Source organism: Leptopilina heterotoma, unplaced genomic scaffold, assembly GCF_015476425.1.
Source record: "Leptopilina heterotoma isolate Lh14 unplaced genomic scaffold, ASM1547642v1 Lhet_411, whole genome shotgun sequence".
NCBI lineage: Eukaryota > Metazoa > Arthropoda > Insecta > Hymenoptera > Figitidae > Leptopilina > Leptopilina heterotoma.
Genome location: NW_025111072.1, coordinates 299,901 through 314,283, shown reverse-complemented (window position 1 = coordinate 314,283; position 14,383 = coordinate 299,901). Strand labels below are relative to the sequence as shown.

The window sequence follows — 14,383 nt, the reverse complement described above, 5'->3', positions numbered from 1 at the left end:
GAGTACGTCCTCCCGCTTGATAAAATTACGAAAGTAGTGAGAAAAACACCGAGCTATAGCGCGAGTCGAAGAGCGGTCACCTATCCAAGTACTAGCCGCACTAGACGTTGCTTAACCTCGATGATCGCAAGCCACGGAGTCTTACCACCGTAATTTACCATCGGTTAAATAACAATTACAAAGACTTTAAATAAAAATATTTAAAATGAAAATTTACCAGTGAGGTTACTTACGAGTTACAATATTTGAAATATTGGCCAGCGGTCCTCGATCTCTATTCTCTTGTGGAAAATATAATTTTTGACGTTCGAATACGAGTTCACAAAGGTGACATTTACATTTTGTCTGATCTTTTGATCGGGTTTTTGGAGAGTAAAACTTTGACAAATCGGGAAATATTAACTTCTTATTTTTTCCACTTTGCACTTCGTAAACATTTCTTTTGCATGTACTACATAAAGCGCTAGGTATTCTTTCATCGTCAACATAGTCAGAAAACAATTTTTCAATGTCGGATTTTAACATTTTCTTAATTTCAAACATTTTTTTCGTACTATGAAAACACAATAAACAGACTTTTAAACGATTTTCATCGTGTGTTCTCGCATGGTCCTTCGACATTTTTAAACGTCAAAACTTGTTAAATAAAGGCGAAATTTCATGGGGCGAAAAATTCGTAGCGACAAGCATAAATAGCGAATAAGCGACGGTCGCTATTGGTCGCTATGAAGCTGGTTTTATTGAGCTTCATAGCGACAACATTTTGCAAATGTTTTTCGCAGTTTTCCTGTAGTGGTTAAGTCACAGTTAAAATTTACATTTTTATTGTAAAAAAATTAATAAAATGGAAAGTAGCGAAGTAAGTATGAAATTAATTTAATTTAAATTTAATTTAATTAAATTATTAAAATTAAACAAATTTTATATTATTTTTATATTAATTCTTTATTATAGATTTTCAAAAAATTTATTAAATACTATGATTCTTGTTTTTAGTTAGTAAGATATTTATCGTAAATTGTATATTAATTTAAAAAAATCATTTTAGGAAAATCCGGAATATATCTGTGTCGTGTGTAAGGAGGGCGTCAAATTTTTAGATGTGTGTAATCATCCGTGCACTTTTCAATGCACAAATATTTATGTGGATAATGATAATTATTTTCATAATATAAGTCCTCGTAAGTATACATATATTTTTTATTAGAATTTATTAATTTAATTTCCACGGTTGATTTAAACAAAAGGTATGATTATACGATAAAAAAAATTTCAAAGTCTTATCACGGGCTCTAAAAAGCGCGCGAAATCATTAGAATTTTAAATATTTAAAACTTAGCGCTGGAAAGCATTTTTGTTTTAAATACATAAAAATAGAAAATCACAATAAATGTTTAGAAAAATCTAATTGTGTAATAATAAATTGTACTACAAGAATAACAGATTCATAAATATACAAAAAATTACTAAAATTAATTTTAAAAATATAATTGTAAATAAATAACATTATTATTAAAAAAAATGATGAATCTTATAAATGATTAATTAATGATTAAATGTTTAATTAATTACTTAATTGATTAAAATTGATAAAAAATAAATTTTATGTTAATAAATTGTTTTTGAGTATATTTTATATATTTTTTTAGCTGCAGACAATGCAAATGAAAATGGAAGTAATGTTGTCAGTGGTCTTCTTGATGATGGTTCTGGTGGTTTGCCTATCAACGGGGATGGGTCTGGCAATGGAGTTGTGTCTGCCGATGAAGATGTGTCTGCCGATGGTGATGTGTCTGCCGATGGAGATGTGTCTGTCGAAAGGAGTGTGGTTGCCGATGAGAGTGTACGCCGGAATATTCTGCGGAGTCCAGAAGAGATACTCATTGCGGAGGTTTATGCTCGTGAACCTTTATGGAATTGCACACTTCCAGTAACTCTTCGCAAAAAAATTACCAAGGAGAAGTTGTGGGTAGAAGTATCACAGGCTCTTAATGGTAATTATGAAGTTTAAGAGGCGCATGATGAATATCCCATAAAAATTATTAGTTACATTATTTATTATAAAGAATTTTTACATAGAATATAATAATTTTGATTTTAGATTATTGCAAATTTTCAATTCCCAAGCAGTTTCATTAATATATATATATATATATAATTGTTTAAAGTAACTATTTTATCTAAGAATTTTTGTGGGATATTCATAGCGCTTGTGATTAATTTTACCTACTAATTTTCAATACAAAAATATATTTTTTTTATTTTACAGGACATTATACGGCAGAGGAAGCCAAAAAGAAGTGGAAAAACCTGCATGACACTTTTAAAAGGTGTTTAAGTGGAGAGAAAAAAAGGAAGAGTGGCTCTGCAGCGAAAGCACCTTGCAAATGGCAGTATTTCCAGCAAATGAAATTCTGTTCCAGCGTTGATTTGGGATATACTGCGTAAGATAAATAAAGACAAATAAGGGAGCATTTACACCTTCGGTAAAAATTTCCAGAAAGGAAAATTTTTCATTGGAGTAAGAGAGACAGATTGTATATCTGTCTCTCTTACTCCAATGTAAATGCTCCCTAGGGAGCTACACGTGTAGCTACACGGAAAAAATAAATTTAGCAGATTTTACAAAACTGTTACGGAGTAGCGGATACAGATTTTTACGAAACTGAGTTTTATAAAATGTAAGGAATGTTTCAAGATAAAGTACAGAACTTTCGTAGTTTATACTGAATATTTTTGAAGTTTATCCGGAAATATTCCTTACATTTTACAAAACTCAGTTTCGTAAAAAGCTGTATCCGCGACTCCGTAACAGTTTCGTAAAATCTGCTAAATTTATTTTTTCCGTGTAAAGAAAATTTACTTTGTTTTTAAGTTACTTTTGCTCACACCTCTTTTATTTTTAGGAAAAGTGTAAGCAATACAGATGGAGATGAAAATTCTGATACAGAAGTTACTAATACTTCAGATGCGGATTTGAGAACTGCTGGTATGTACTCCATTTTTATACTTTAGCAGGGCACGGATTGTACGACTTTTTCGACTTTTTTCGACTTTTCTAAGGAAATGTAACTTTTTTCGACTTTTTGTGAAAAAATGCGACTAATCGACTTTTTCGAGATTTTTTTTAGTAAAATGCCACTGAAATTAATTTTTTTTTTAATTTCTGAAGATAATTAAAATTTTGACGATAAATTTTTAAAAAATTAAGAATAATTGAATTTTTATGATGAATTTTATTATTTATAAAGATAATTAAAATTTTGACAAGAATTTTATTAAAATTTTTGCAAATAATTGAATTTCAGAGACGAATTTTATTATTTCTAAAGATAATTGAAATTTTGACGAGAATTTTATTAAAATTTTTGAAAATAATTGAATTTTGAAGAAGAATTTTAGTATTCCTAAAAATAATTGAAATTTTGACGAGAATTTTAAAAATTTTCTGAAAATAATTGAATTTTGGAGAAGGATTTTTATTACTATTGAAAATAATTGAATTTTGGCGAAGGATTTTATAATTTCTAAAGATAATTGAATTTTGAAGAAGAATTTTATTATTTCTAAAGATAATTGAAATTTTGGCGAGAATTTTTTTAATTGTTTGAAAATAATTGAATTTTGGAGGAAAATTTTATTAAATTTTTTACAAATTTTATTCCGCATTGTTTGATATTTATGTATCCGTTGTTAAGAAATGTCATTTATTTTTTACAATTTTGAAAATTTCGTGTTTTCTTTTTGTCGTTTTTTCTAAGATTTCATGCCACTTTTTGTGACTATTGCTGTAAATTTATGCGACTAAAGCGACTATTTTTGAATCTTAAAGATGATCCGAGCCCTGCTTTACTTACTAATTTACTAACTAACTTATTAACTAATTTACTAACTAACTTATTAACTAATTTACTAACTTATAAACTAACTAACTAACTTACAAACTAAGTAAGTAACTAACTAACTTAGATACTATCTAACTAAATATCTAATTAACTAACTCAGTTACTAACTTACAAACTAACTAACTTACAAACTTAGTAACTTAGATACTATCTAACTAACTAATTTACTAACTTATAAAGTAACTAACTAACTTACTATCTAAGTAAGTAACTAACTAATTTACTAACTTAATTATTAACTTATAAACTAACTAACTTACAAAGTAAGTAACTATTATCTAACTAACTAACTCACTAACGTAGTTACTAACTAACTAATTACTTAACTAACTAACTAACCAGCATAACTACTAACTAACCAACTGACTAACTAACTAATTTTGACCTAAATGAACAATTTATTAGTAAAAATTAAAATTTTGAAAAATTAATTATACTAATATGTTTAGTTGTAATAAGTGGATAAAAATGTTATAATTAGTATTAAAAAAATGAAAACTAATTTTTCTTTTTCAGTTGTTGGACAAAAGCATTAAGTGCAATTTGTGGAGAACAGCAATTTAATATTTTAAAGTTTTTATAATACATTTTTTAAAGGTCCGAGTAGTAAGAAATCAAGGCATGAATTGACTGATAGTGCTATAGATAAAATAGTAGAAGCATTGTCCACTCCTATTCCAACACCTGAATTTCCTCCTATGCTACCACCTCCTACTCCACCACCTCCTGTAGACCCATGTGTATCAAGGAAGAAAGATGAAATTGATGGTTTTTGTTGCATTGTTGAAGAGAAACTTCGAAATATGCCATAAGAATTGGCTGATCAAAAAATGTTTAAAATTTACAGCCTTTTGTACAACGCCACTAACTTATAAGCAGTTCATTTTTGAAAAGTTTTTCTTACATTTTTTTCCTTAAGTTTTTCTTAATAGAAAAATAAGTTTTTATTATGACACTAATAAATGGTTTTATCTAGTTAACTGATTTCTTATTCTTAATTAATATTATTAATTCATTACTACTTTTCACTGTTATTACTTTCTCGCATTTTAGTTTCATTGCAGCCTATATTGCCATAAACCATAACTGTAATTTGTAATTTAACAAAAATATAAAAATGATACTAAAATAAACTGCATTTAACTGAAAATGATTTTATTTTTCTGTATATAGTAAGATACATGTAAATATTTAAAAAATTATGTTTTGAAAGAATTTTATTAAATACGAAAATTGGAAAATTTTTAATCGAAACGAAAGGGAAAAACTTTACGGTTAAAAATTAACATCAATTTCATAACAAACAAATTAACAAATAAATATTAGAAAATTGTATCCTTAAATTATATTTTCAATATGAAAATTGAAAAATTTTAAAACGAAAATAAGGGAAAAAGTTTTACAGGAAATCATACTGCCATCCTAAGAAACCTTCATTACTGAAGTAATCGCAAAAATTTTCACGCATTCGAAATGCTTCACGAGTAGCTGAATTGTTTCCAGTGCGATGAATATCGCGAAATGCTGATTGGTCTCCAACTATGTCTCTCCAAGATCCAGGACGAAATCCATTTTCATCTTCTCTGTCACACATCTCCTGGGTAACATAGGCCGTTCTAAGATCTTCGTCTTCTAAATCTTGGAGTCTCAACAAATTATGAAGGCATATTACAGCTTGCATAATTTCTATCACGTGTTCTGGATTTTATAAAATCGGTTTCCGAAAAATCCTCCACATACTAGCTATGATGCCAAACATGTTTTCAATTGTGCGTCTAGCACGACTCAGGCGATAATTAAAAACTTGCCTCTCTTGTGTATTCAAGACTTTGCCAGGATAGGGTCTAAGAAGGTTCACTTTCAGTGGAAAAGCCTCATCACCAAGAATACAATAAGATAAACTCGGTCCATCTTCAGAAACTTTAGAAGCTGGGGGAATATTTAATGATCCATCATCAATTTTTTCTTTTAAAGAGCTATCATTAAAAATCCCTGCATCATTTCTTCTTCCATATGCACCGATGTCCACGTATGTGCAAATGTAGGATGCAGTACACATAGCTAGAAACACAATGCTATGACTACCCTTGTAATTATAGTACGATGAACCAGCATTTCTTGGACACTATACAAGATTATAAACAATTAGTATACTGTATATAAAAACTTTTAAACAAAAAGAAAAAATTAAATCATTTTTTCACCAAGGTTTCCTACACAGCACCGAAACTATCCTAAAAATTTACCCAGCTACCACGTAATCTTGTAGCAAGCTTCAAATATTATACCATAAGAAGCTTGCTGAAATATAGCGGTAATTTTGCCTCAAGCTTGTTTCCAAAAATGTTCTTATTTGTTAAAAATAAAATTTTTATGTAAGCTTACAGCAAGCTTGCGGCAATATTATCGCAATATTGTGAGAATGAAATTTAAATATTCAGGAAAGTTTTACGATAGATTTTTACCTATATACATTTTTAGGAAAATTTCGGTGCTGTGTGGCTTCCGTAAATTGATTTGCACATTATATTTAATAACATCAGTAAAATGTTTGCGCAAATATACAAATTCTGCAAAATTTCGAGCTTATTTAATTAAAGGGCACATTAAAATTTAAGTTCAATCCAATATTCTATTTGCAACATATCTAAAAAAATTAATGTATTAAACAATATTAAAATATAATATAATGTACTTGAATAACAATGTGTTTGCCATCGAGTGCACCAATGCAATGAACGAAGTTCCACATTGTTTCGTACTCTTCTGCAATTTTTAACCATTTTTCAGTATTATACTTTGATGGTAATACAATTGGCTGTAAATTTTTCCAAATTGCCCTGCAAACCTCGTAAATAATGTTACTTGCTGTTGTCACACCGACTAAATATTGGTACGACATTGATGTTATTGAATCTCCAGAAGCAAGAAACCTATATAAATGTTTTTGAATTATCTTTTATCTAACAAATTTTAATCTTTTATGATAAAAATATCTCTAAAAAGTTTCTTTTTAATTTTAGATAATTTTTAAAAATTGAATGCAAGTTTCAATTAATATTTAATGATGAATAAATTAGAAACTTCTTTTATAATTTTGTGTGTGTGTTTGTATAGAGAAATATTCTAATTAATTTAAATAATTTTTTAGACAGACCTTAAGGTCAGGACTAAGCGTTGAGCTGCTGATATAGGCTCTCGCACAACGAATTGCTTATGAAGATCAGGACCAATTACACTGGGTTACAAAAAAATGGTCATATCGTGTTTATTCAAAGTTTCCTGTGATTATTGAAAGTTTAGGTGTCACTGAATAAGAATATACCAGTAAAACATTTTTTCATTCGGTCATTCCCTTAAAAAAACGAGTTTAAAGTGTCAAAAACCGTATTTTTAGCACTTTTTGAGGCAGCGTAACAAGAAAACGCAACATGATAAAAATCTCTACAAGAGCTTAAATAAAAGCTTAAACCTTCAACTTTGAGGCTCAGAACTGAAAAGTACTTAAATAATCAATAAAAACCTCCTTAATCAAGCAGTCGCTACCTGAAATTGTCAAAAAAGCTAGAACAGGAAGCAATTGGTAAAAATCGATTTCCTTAAGCGGATTCGGTTGCAACTTGTTACTTGAAGTTTTTTGAGGTTTCTAATGACGAATTGGAACTTAGATTTAAAAAATTTCAAAATGGCGGACTGAAAATAATGAATTCACTCAATTTTTCAAAATTTGCGTTGATAATTTTAAAAAATTGAGTCCGCCACTTTGAAATTTTTTAAATCTAAGTTCCAATTCGTCATTAGAAACCTCAAAAAACCTAAAATAACAATTTGCAACCGAATCCGGTTAGGGAAATCGATTTTTACCAAGTGCTACCTAACCCAGCTTTTTTGATAATTTCAGATAGTGACTGCAGGTTTTCAGTGCTTCTTTAAGTACTTTTCAGTTCTGAGCCTTAAAGTTGAAGGTTTAAGCTTTTATTTAAGCTTTTGTAGAGATTTTTATCATGTTGCATTTTCTTGTTACGCTGCCTCAAAAAGTGCTAAAAATACGGTTTTTTGAGACTTTAAACTCGTTTTTTAAGGGAATGACCGAATGAAAAAAAGTTTTTCTGGTATATTCTTATTCTGTGACACCTAAACTTTCAATAAACACAGTAAATTTTAAATAAACACGACATGACCATTTTTTTGTAACCCATTATTTGTAACAAATTTTCCAATTGTACAGCTGACATTCGTAGGTAATTATGGAATCTCAAATCTTCAAGTTGCAGTGTGGGAAAAATCGCATTGAAAAATCCACTTTGCTCTCGAATTTTGAAAATTGGAGCTACCCAATATTTTTTCTTCTTATATTTCCTCTTTTTAGTTGCAATAAACAAAGCTGCTACTGCAGCAACTTTCCTTTTTCGATGTATTTCATTATAATATTGATTCATTTGTAATAAACAATTTACGTAGTATGCATAATAATAATACAATAATACAATAATAATACAATAATAATACATAATAATAATAATACATAATACAATAATTACTATCGACATTATTATGTCGATAGTAATTATTGTACCACTCTTCATAATCTGATGCATTTATATTACGATTATCCATAATTTTTGAATTTTCAAAATTTAAAAAAGACAAATGTCAAAAACAAATTTCAATTCGCCGCTGCAATGTCGCCAATCGTCGCTGCGACAAGTTGATCGTGTCGCCGGTCCACGCTAGTCGTCGCTACGACAAGTTGACGACAGTGTCGCCAATCGTCGCTGCGATTTTATCACTCCATGAAAATCCGCCTTAACAAATAGTGTATAAAAATTGAATACCGCAAAAACAATTACACACAAATTTAAAAATCGCACTTTAATGATTTTAATTTTTATGGTAATTATAATGATATAATATAATAATAATAATAGTATAATATAATTATAATAACACTAGAAAACTCTCTTATTGCTAAAAATTAATTTTGGAATCAATGTGCTTTACAATCATACATGCTTTAAAAAATTTTAAAACTAAAAGGAAACTATATAAATTTTTTTAAAATAAATTTTCTGTATGACAAGTTATTAAACATTTCATTGTCAGGTTTTACATTTATATACAGTATAGTAATTTACTTTATATTGATTCAATATATTTACTATACTGTATTAAGAATCTTTTAATGAATGTAAGGTTTAAATATTTCATAGAAAGGCATTGTATTTTAAAACAGTATTGTAATTTATTTCACATAGATCCAAATTTTATTCATATTTGTCTTTATTTTCTTTAAACTTTATTATAATTGTTATGAATATTAATTAGAGATACAGTATTAAAACATTTTTAAAAAGTGACTCTTGTCCAACTTTTTAATACAAACATTAAAATATTCTTTAGACTTTTTCTTTTCGTGTAGTGCTGTAGAGGGTTGGGGTGGTCAAAATTTAAAGTTACATAGGTCAAATTACTCGGCAGAGAGCCCTCTATAATTCCTAGAAATTTATTGTTAACTTTTTTGAAACCCTCGCGAATGATTCTGATTTTTCGAAAATTGAAATTTTTCCCATGCATTTTACATGGGAAATTTAAAATGCTCGGTGACACGTTTTAATTTAATATTAATATTTTTTTGAATAAAAAAATACGTATCAATTTTTTTTGGCATTGGAACAAATTGCGGGGGTTTCTTGCCTTTTTCCAAGAAAAATTTTTATACAATGCATTTTTGGGACACCCTAATATACTATCAAACTTCTAAATTAAAAATTCGGCGACTCCAAGAATTATTCAATGTCAAGTTTCATAAGTTTCTAAAAAATATCAAAAATTTTTCGGTCATTTTGAATAAGTTATTTTCAATTTTCAACACACATAAAATTTGTAATTAAGTAACGTAAAATTTGAATGCAAAATACTTTTAATAAAATGTTAAGTCCTCAAGAATGTATTGATTAAATTAATAATTAAAATTTCTAATTTTTAGTGGGTAAATGGTGACCTAGTAATAAATCATGAGATGGGTCATTTACCGTTCGAGGCTGAAATCACATCTTCTGTAATTTATGGAGGAAAAAACAAAATTACCGTAGTTGTTGATAATACTCTCCTACAAACTAGTGTTCCTCAAGGAAAAATTGTTGAAGCTCCTACTGATCATGGCTCTGTTAAAGTACAAACTTATTCTTTCGATTTTTTTAATTATGCTGGAATTCACAGGTAAGACTAAATTCTTTTTTTCTTTTGATCATGAATAAAGATTTACTAACGCTCCTCGTTCATACAGTTCTTTTTTGGTTGATAATGCAATTCTCTTGTCGAAAATGTGACCAACAATTAAAAGTTTTCATAAATGTGTGAAAATAGTTCTTTTTGTATAAACTCTGTTGTCACTATTTTGAAACATACTTAAGGGGGAGTGACACTTCTGCAGCACAATTTTCACCTGTTTTTCATGATATTTTTTACATAGAAGCGAGATAGAAGGAATAAAGTAAACACACGGAAAAAAAAGTTCACGAATCTCTCGTGAACTAGTATATCACTTTTGGATGGGACACAAAATTCTTGAAAATCAACAAACACAGTTCGTCAAAATTTCATCAACTCCTTCACTAGAAACATAGTACGGTTTCCGAACTTTTCGTCAAAGTTAACGAAAAATTCGTGAACTTTTAAAAAATGCTAAAAACAAGAAAAAATAATTTCCAGACACTACTTTGTTATAGTATTTCACTTTATTTGATAACTTGACGCCTATTACGCACCCAACTACACAGAATACACAATTTTATCGACATTAAAATTCGTAATCCACTTCACGGGATTCGAACCTAGTACCTATACCCTATAAGCGTATAACATAATATTTCTAACAACTAACCGCCACGGCTAAATCTAGATACACTGTCCTTCGACAAACGAAACGATTAGCTTTGTCTGCTGTAAAACTCAGGACCGTGCAAAGTAGAAAAAGTCCCTTATCGTAACTTTTAATTCATTTTATGAATTATTTGTTTCACAAAGGAAATTAGCAAACAAAAATATTCACTAAGTAATAAAAAACACTGATTCTAAATAATAACTTTCATCAAAGAATTTTCTCGAATGTAAACACCGATGACACCGACTGAATGATGAATGCTTGATCAGCCATATTTGATGCGCATTACGAACTGCGCATACTACTGACACTCGCGAGTTCACGATTTTTTTGTGAACTTGTACCTCTACTTTTGACGAACTACTCTTTATTAACAGTTCATCAAAAATTCATTAACTTTGTTTCAGTTTTTCGTTGACGTTCGCCATTTCTAATCAAAAGTGAATGAAAATTTTGAAATTTTGTGTCCCATCCAAAAGTGATATACTAGTTCACGAGAGATTCGTGAACTTTTTTTTCCGTGCAGAAATAGGTTAAAAGGGATTAATTTATTGTACTTACAACTTGTAAAATTTGTTTTTGATATAATATTACACTTCGTATAATCTCATGTAGAGGGAGCAACAGGTGAACTTCACTTGCAAATCGGCGTGCAAGTTTTCTGTTTAACGGTTTTTGCTAGAACCAAAATAGAAATATTTTCTTAATTTGGGATACATGTAGCATTCGAGTACGTAGGATTTTTTATTTCAATTTTTGTGGATTTGGCACCACATTGAACAAAAAAGTCAAGATTTCAGGGTCAAATTTTCCCACAAAATGTGGTGCCAAATCCACAAAAATTGAAATAAAAATCCTACGTACTCGACTGCTACATGTATCCCAGATTAAGAAAATATTTCGATTTTGGTTCTAGCAAAAACCGTTAAGCAGAAAACTTGCACGCCGATTTGCAAGTGAAGTTCACCTGTTGCTCTCTCTACATAAGATTATACGAAGTGTAATATTATATCAAAAACAAATTTTACAAGTTAAAAGTATAATAAATGAATCCCTTTAAACCGATTCATGTACCATTTTCTCAAAAACCGCTTAAAGTATTTGGTTCTTTTTTTAATACTTGTACATTAATGGACTGTATACTGATCGTTTGATGTTACACATAAATTAGTTGACTTAACGTTATCTGATTATTTAACAAAAAAAACGAGTAATTGTATGTGATATCAGTAGAAAAGAAGTTTTTTGAAAAAATATTAATTTGGAGCTGAGAAAATGGTACCTAAAAATAGGCATATTTATATGGGATTTTACAACTGCTCATGCTCTATAAATCATTTCACACAGTAGTATGATGTATCAAAAACAAAAAATCGAAGTGCATTTGTTAAAAAAGATGTTTTTTGAGGTAACGCTGGGAGGATTATTTTTTTTTCGTATTTTCGAAGCATTTGAAAGCCAAAAAGTCGATTTTTGCTATAAAAAAATTGATTAATTTGTTATTGTAAAATTTGTAATATAAAAAAAGCTCCCAGCGTTACCTCAAAAAACATCTACTCTAACAAATGCACTTTGATTTTTTTGTTTTAGATGATTCTATTTCGAGATAAAGTAAACACCGTAAATCAATTTTTTTGGAGCCGCGTGAGGAAAATCTCAGCATACAATACATGTTTTGTCCTTTTTTAAAAATTTTGTTTTTTTAACTTTTCGCCCTATGCTGGGGCGAAATGTCAAATTCTATTTCAAGCCTACTAAAACTGTTTTCTGATAGGTGTTAAGTAGTAGATAAGTTTTTAAGTATAACAAGTAATTTAGTTAATAAAAAATCTGTGTTTATTTAACAAAAGCTTTAAAATAGTTATAAAGTTAATAAATTAAAATTTAAAAAAAAAATTTTTTGGTTTATTTCACGTGAACGGTCTTGTTTTTTGACAGAGTACTTACCCAATGTCAAATAAATAATTTTTAAACAAATAAACCCAAAAAAACGGAAAATGTAAAAAACATTTTTAATAACGTGTAAAAATACATTTAACTTTTCGCCCCAGGGTGCATATTTGGCTTTAACAACAAATATAAAAAATCTGACTAAAGATATTGAACAAATACCTTTAGGTATCTCTTCAGGGGATCCAAATAAGGACCTAAGAAATGGCTTTAAATATGAACACCACAAAAATGAACAGAATGTCACATAACTCGGGACATTTATTTAGAGTGATAACACCCCCTTATATAATTAAAATTGCATTGCTCTAACTATTTCCGTTCGAAAGATAATTAATTTTAACTGTTTTGACAGTTTAACCTTTCGCCCCAGTCTCCCCTATATTTATCATAAAAATATCTCGAAATGGATTGATGGACTTTGAAAAATCCACAGAAAATTTTTTTTTTACTTCTAACAAGAAAATTTTTTTTTTTAAATTTTTTTAAGTCGAATATTGAAAATAATATATAATAAAATCTTATTCTTTGCATCAAGACGAATCAATTGTTCTATATAAAGTTTAAATTGCATAAGAATTTGTAGAGTTAAAAACAATTAAAACCGAAAAATTCGCATTTTTATCAAAAAATCAGTTTTTTCAGCAAAATTATGTTCCTGTACAATAAAATCTTACTCCTTGCTTTCAAAAATCTTATTCTTTGCATCAAGACGGATCGATTGGTTTATATAAAGTATATATTTTATTTAAATTTATGAAAATAATTACAATTAAAGCTGAAAAATTCGCACTTTTATTAAAAATCATTTCCTTCTTCAAAATTATTCTGCTGTAAAATAAAATATTATTATTTATTTGGAAACCAGTTAAAAATCTAATTTTTTGCATCAAGACGAATTGATTGCTGTATATAAAGTATATGGGGCATTCCACGCCAAATCGGAAATCATTTTGCTTTTGCATCTCAAATTTTTTTTAAACATATTTTTTTTAGTACTCTTTGAAAAGAGCTACCTTGATTTTTTTCAAATTTTTTCATAAAGCGGTTCAGGAGATACAGAGTTTTGAAAAATGACGTTTTTTACGTAAAATTTTTTTTAAATGCTTATAACTCGGTCAAAAATTGATAAATTTGGACGTTTTTTATAACGAAAAGTTTTGTTTTCACGCGTAGTTTTTAATAAAAATATTTTTAAAAAATTTTTAAATAATTTAGGATAAGATTTAAAAATTTTTAAAATAAAATTTTATTTTTAACAATGTATGTATCGATCAATTTTTTTCAAAATTTTTTGTGAGAAACTAGCACTAAATTGACAATTTTTAAGCTTTGTCCAATCGTGGGCAAACGATGGGATCTATTGATTTAAAATTTTTTAATTTTTATATACGTAGTGATGGCCAAATGACTAACTTGCCATTTGACAAAATCACACAAATTTTTCACAGCAAATGTGTTTTCAGACTGAGTCTCTCCAAACTTAACCTTCTTTCTGTGTAAAATTGTGATTTGGTTCAATGGCAAGTTAGGCCTACCGTTTTCACTGTGTAAATAATACTTAAAAATTTTTAAATAAATTAATCCCATCGTTTGCCCATGATCAGGGGCGGATCCAGACAAGGATCTTGGAGGGGGCATCTGC

The 14,383-nt window shown here is 28.6% G+C and overlaps 1 protein-coding gene across 6 annotated transcripts in view; it reads left to right on the top strand.

Moving 5' to 3' along the window:
* LOC122506360 (beta-glucuronidase-like) overlaps positions 1–14,383 on the top strand; it is a 623,628-nt gene that overhangs the window by 330,501 nt on the left and 278,744 nt on the right. For all 6 annotated transcript variants that reach the window (XM_043618482.1, XM_043618483.1, XM_043618484.1 and 3 more), the window contains one exon: positions 9,892–10,124. In XM_043618482.1, coding sequence (XP_043474417.1) covers positions 9,892–10,124 — 233 coding nt within the window. The remainder of the gene's footprint in view (positions 1–9,891; positions 10,125–14,383) is intronic.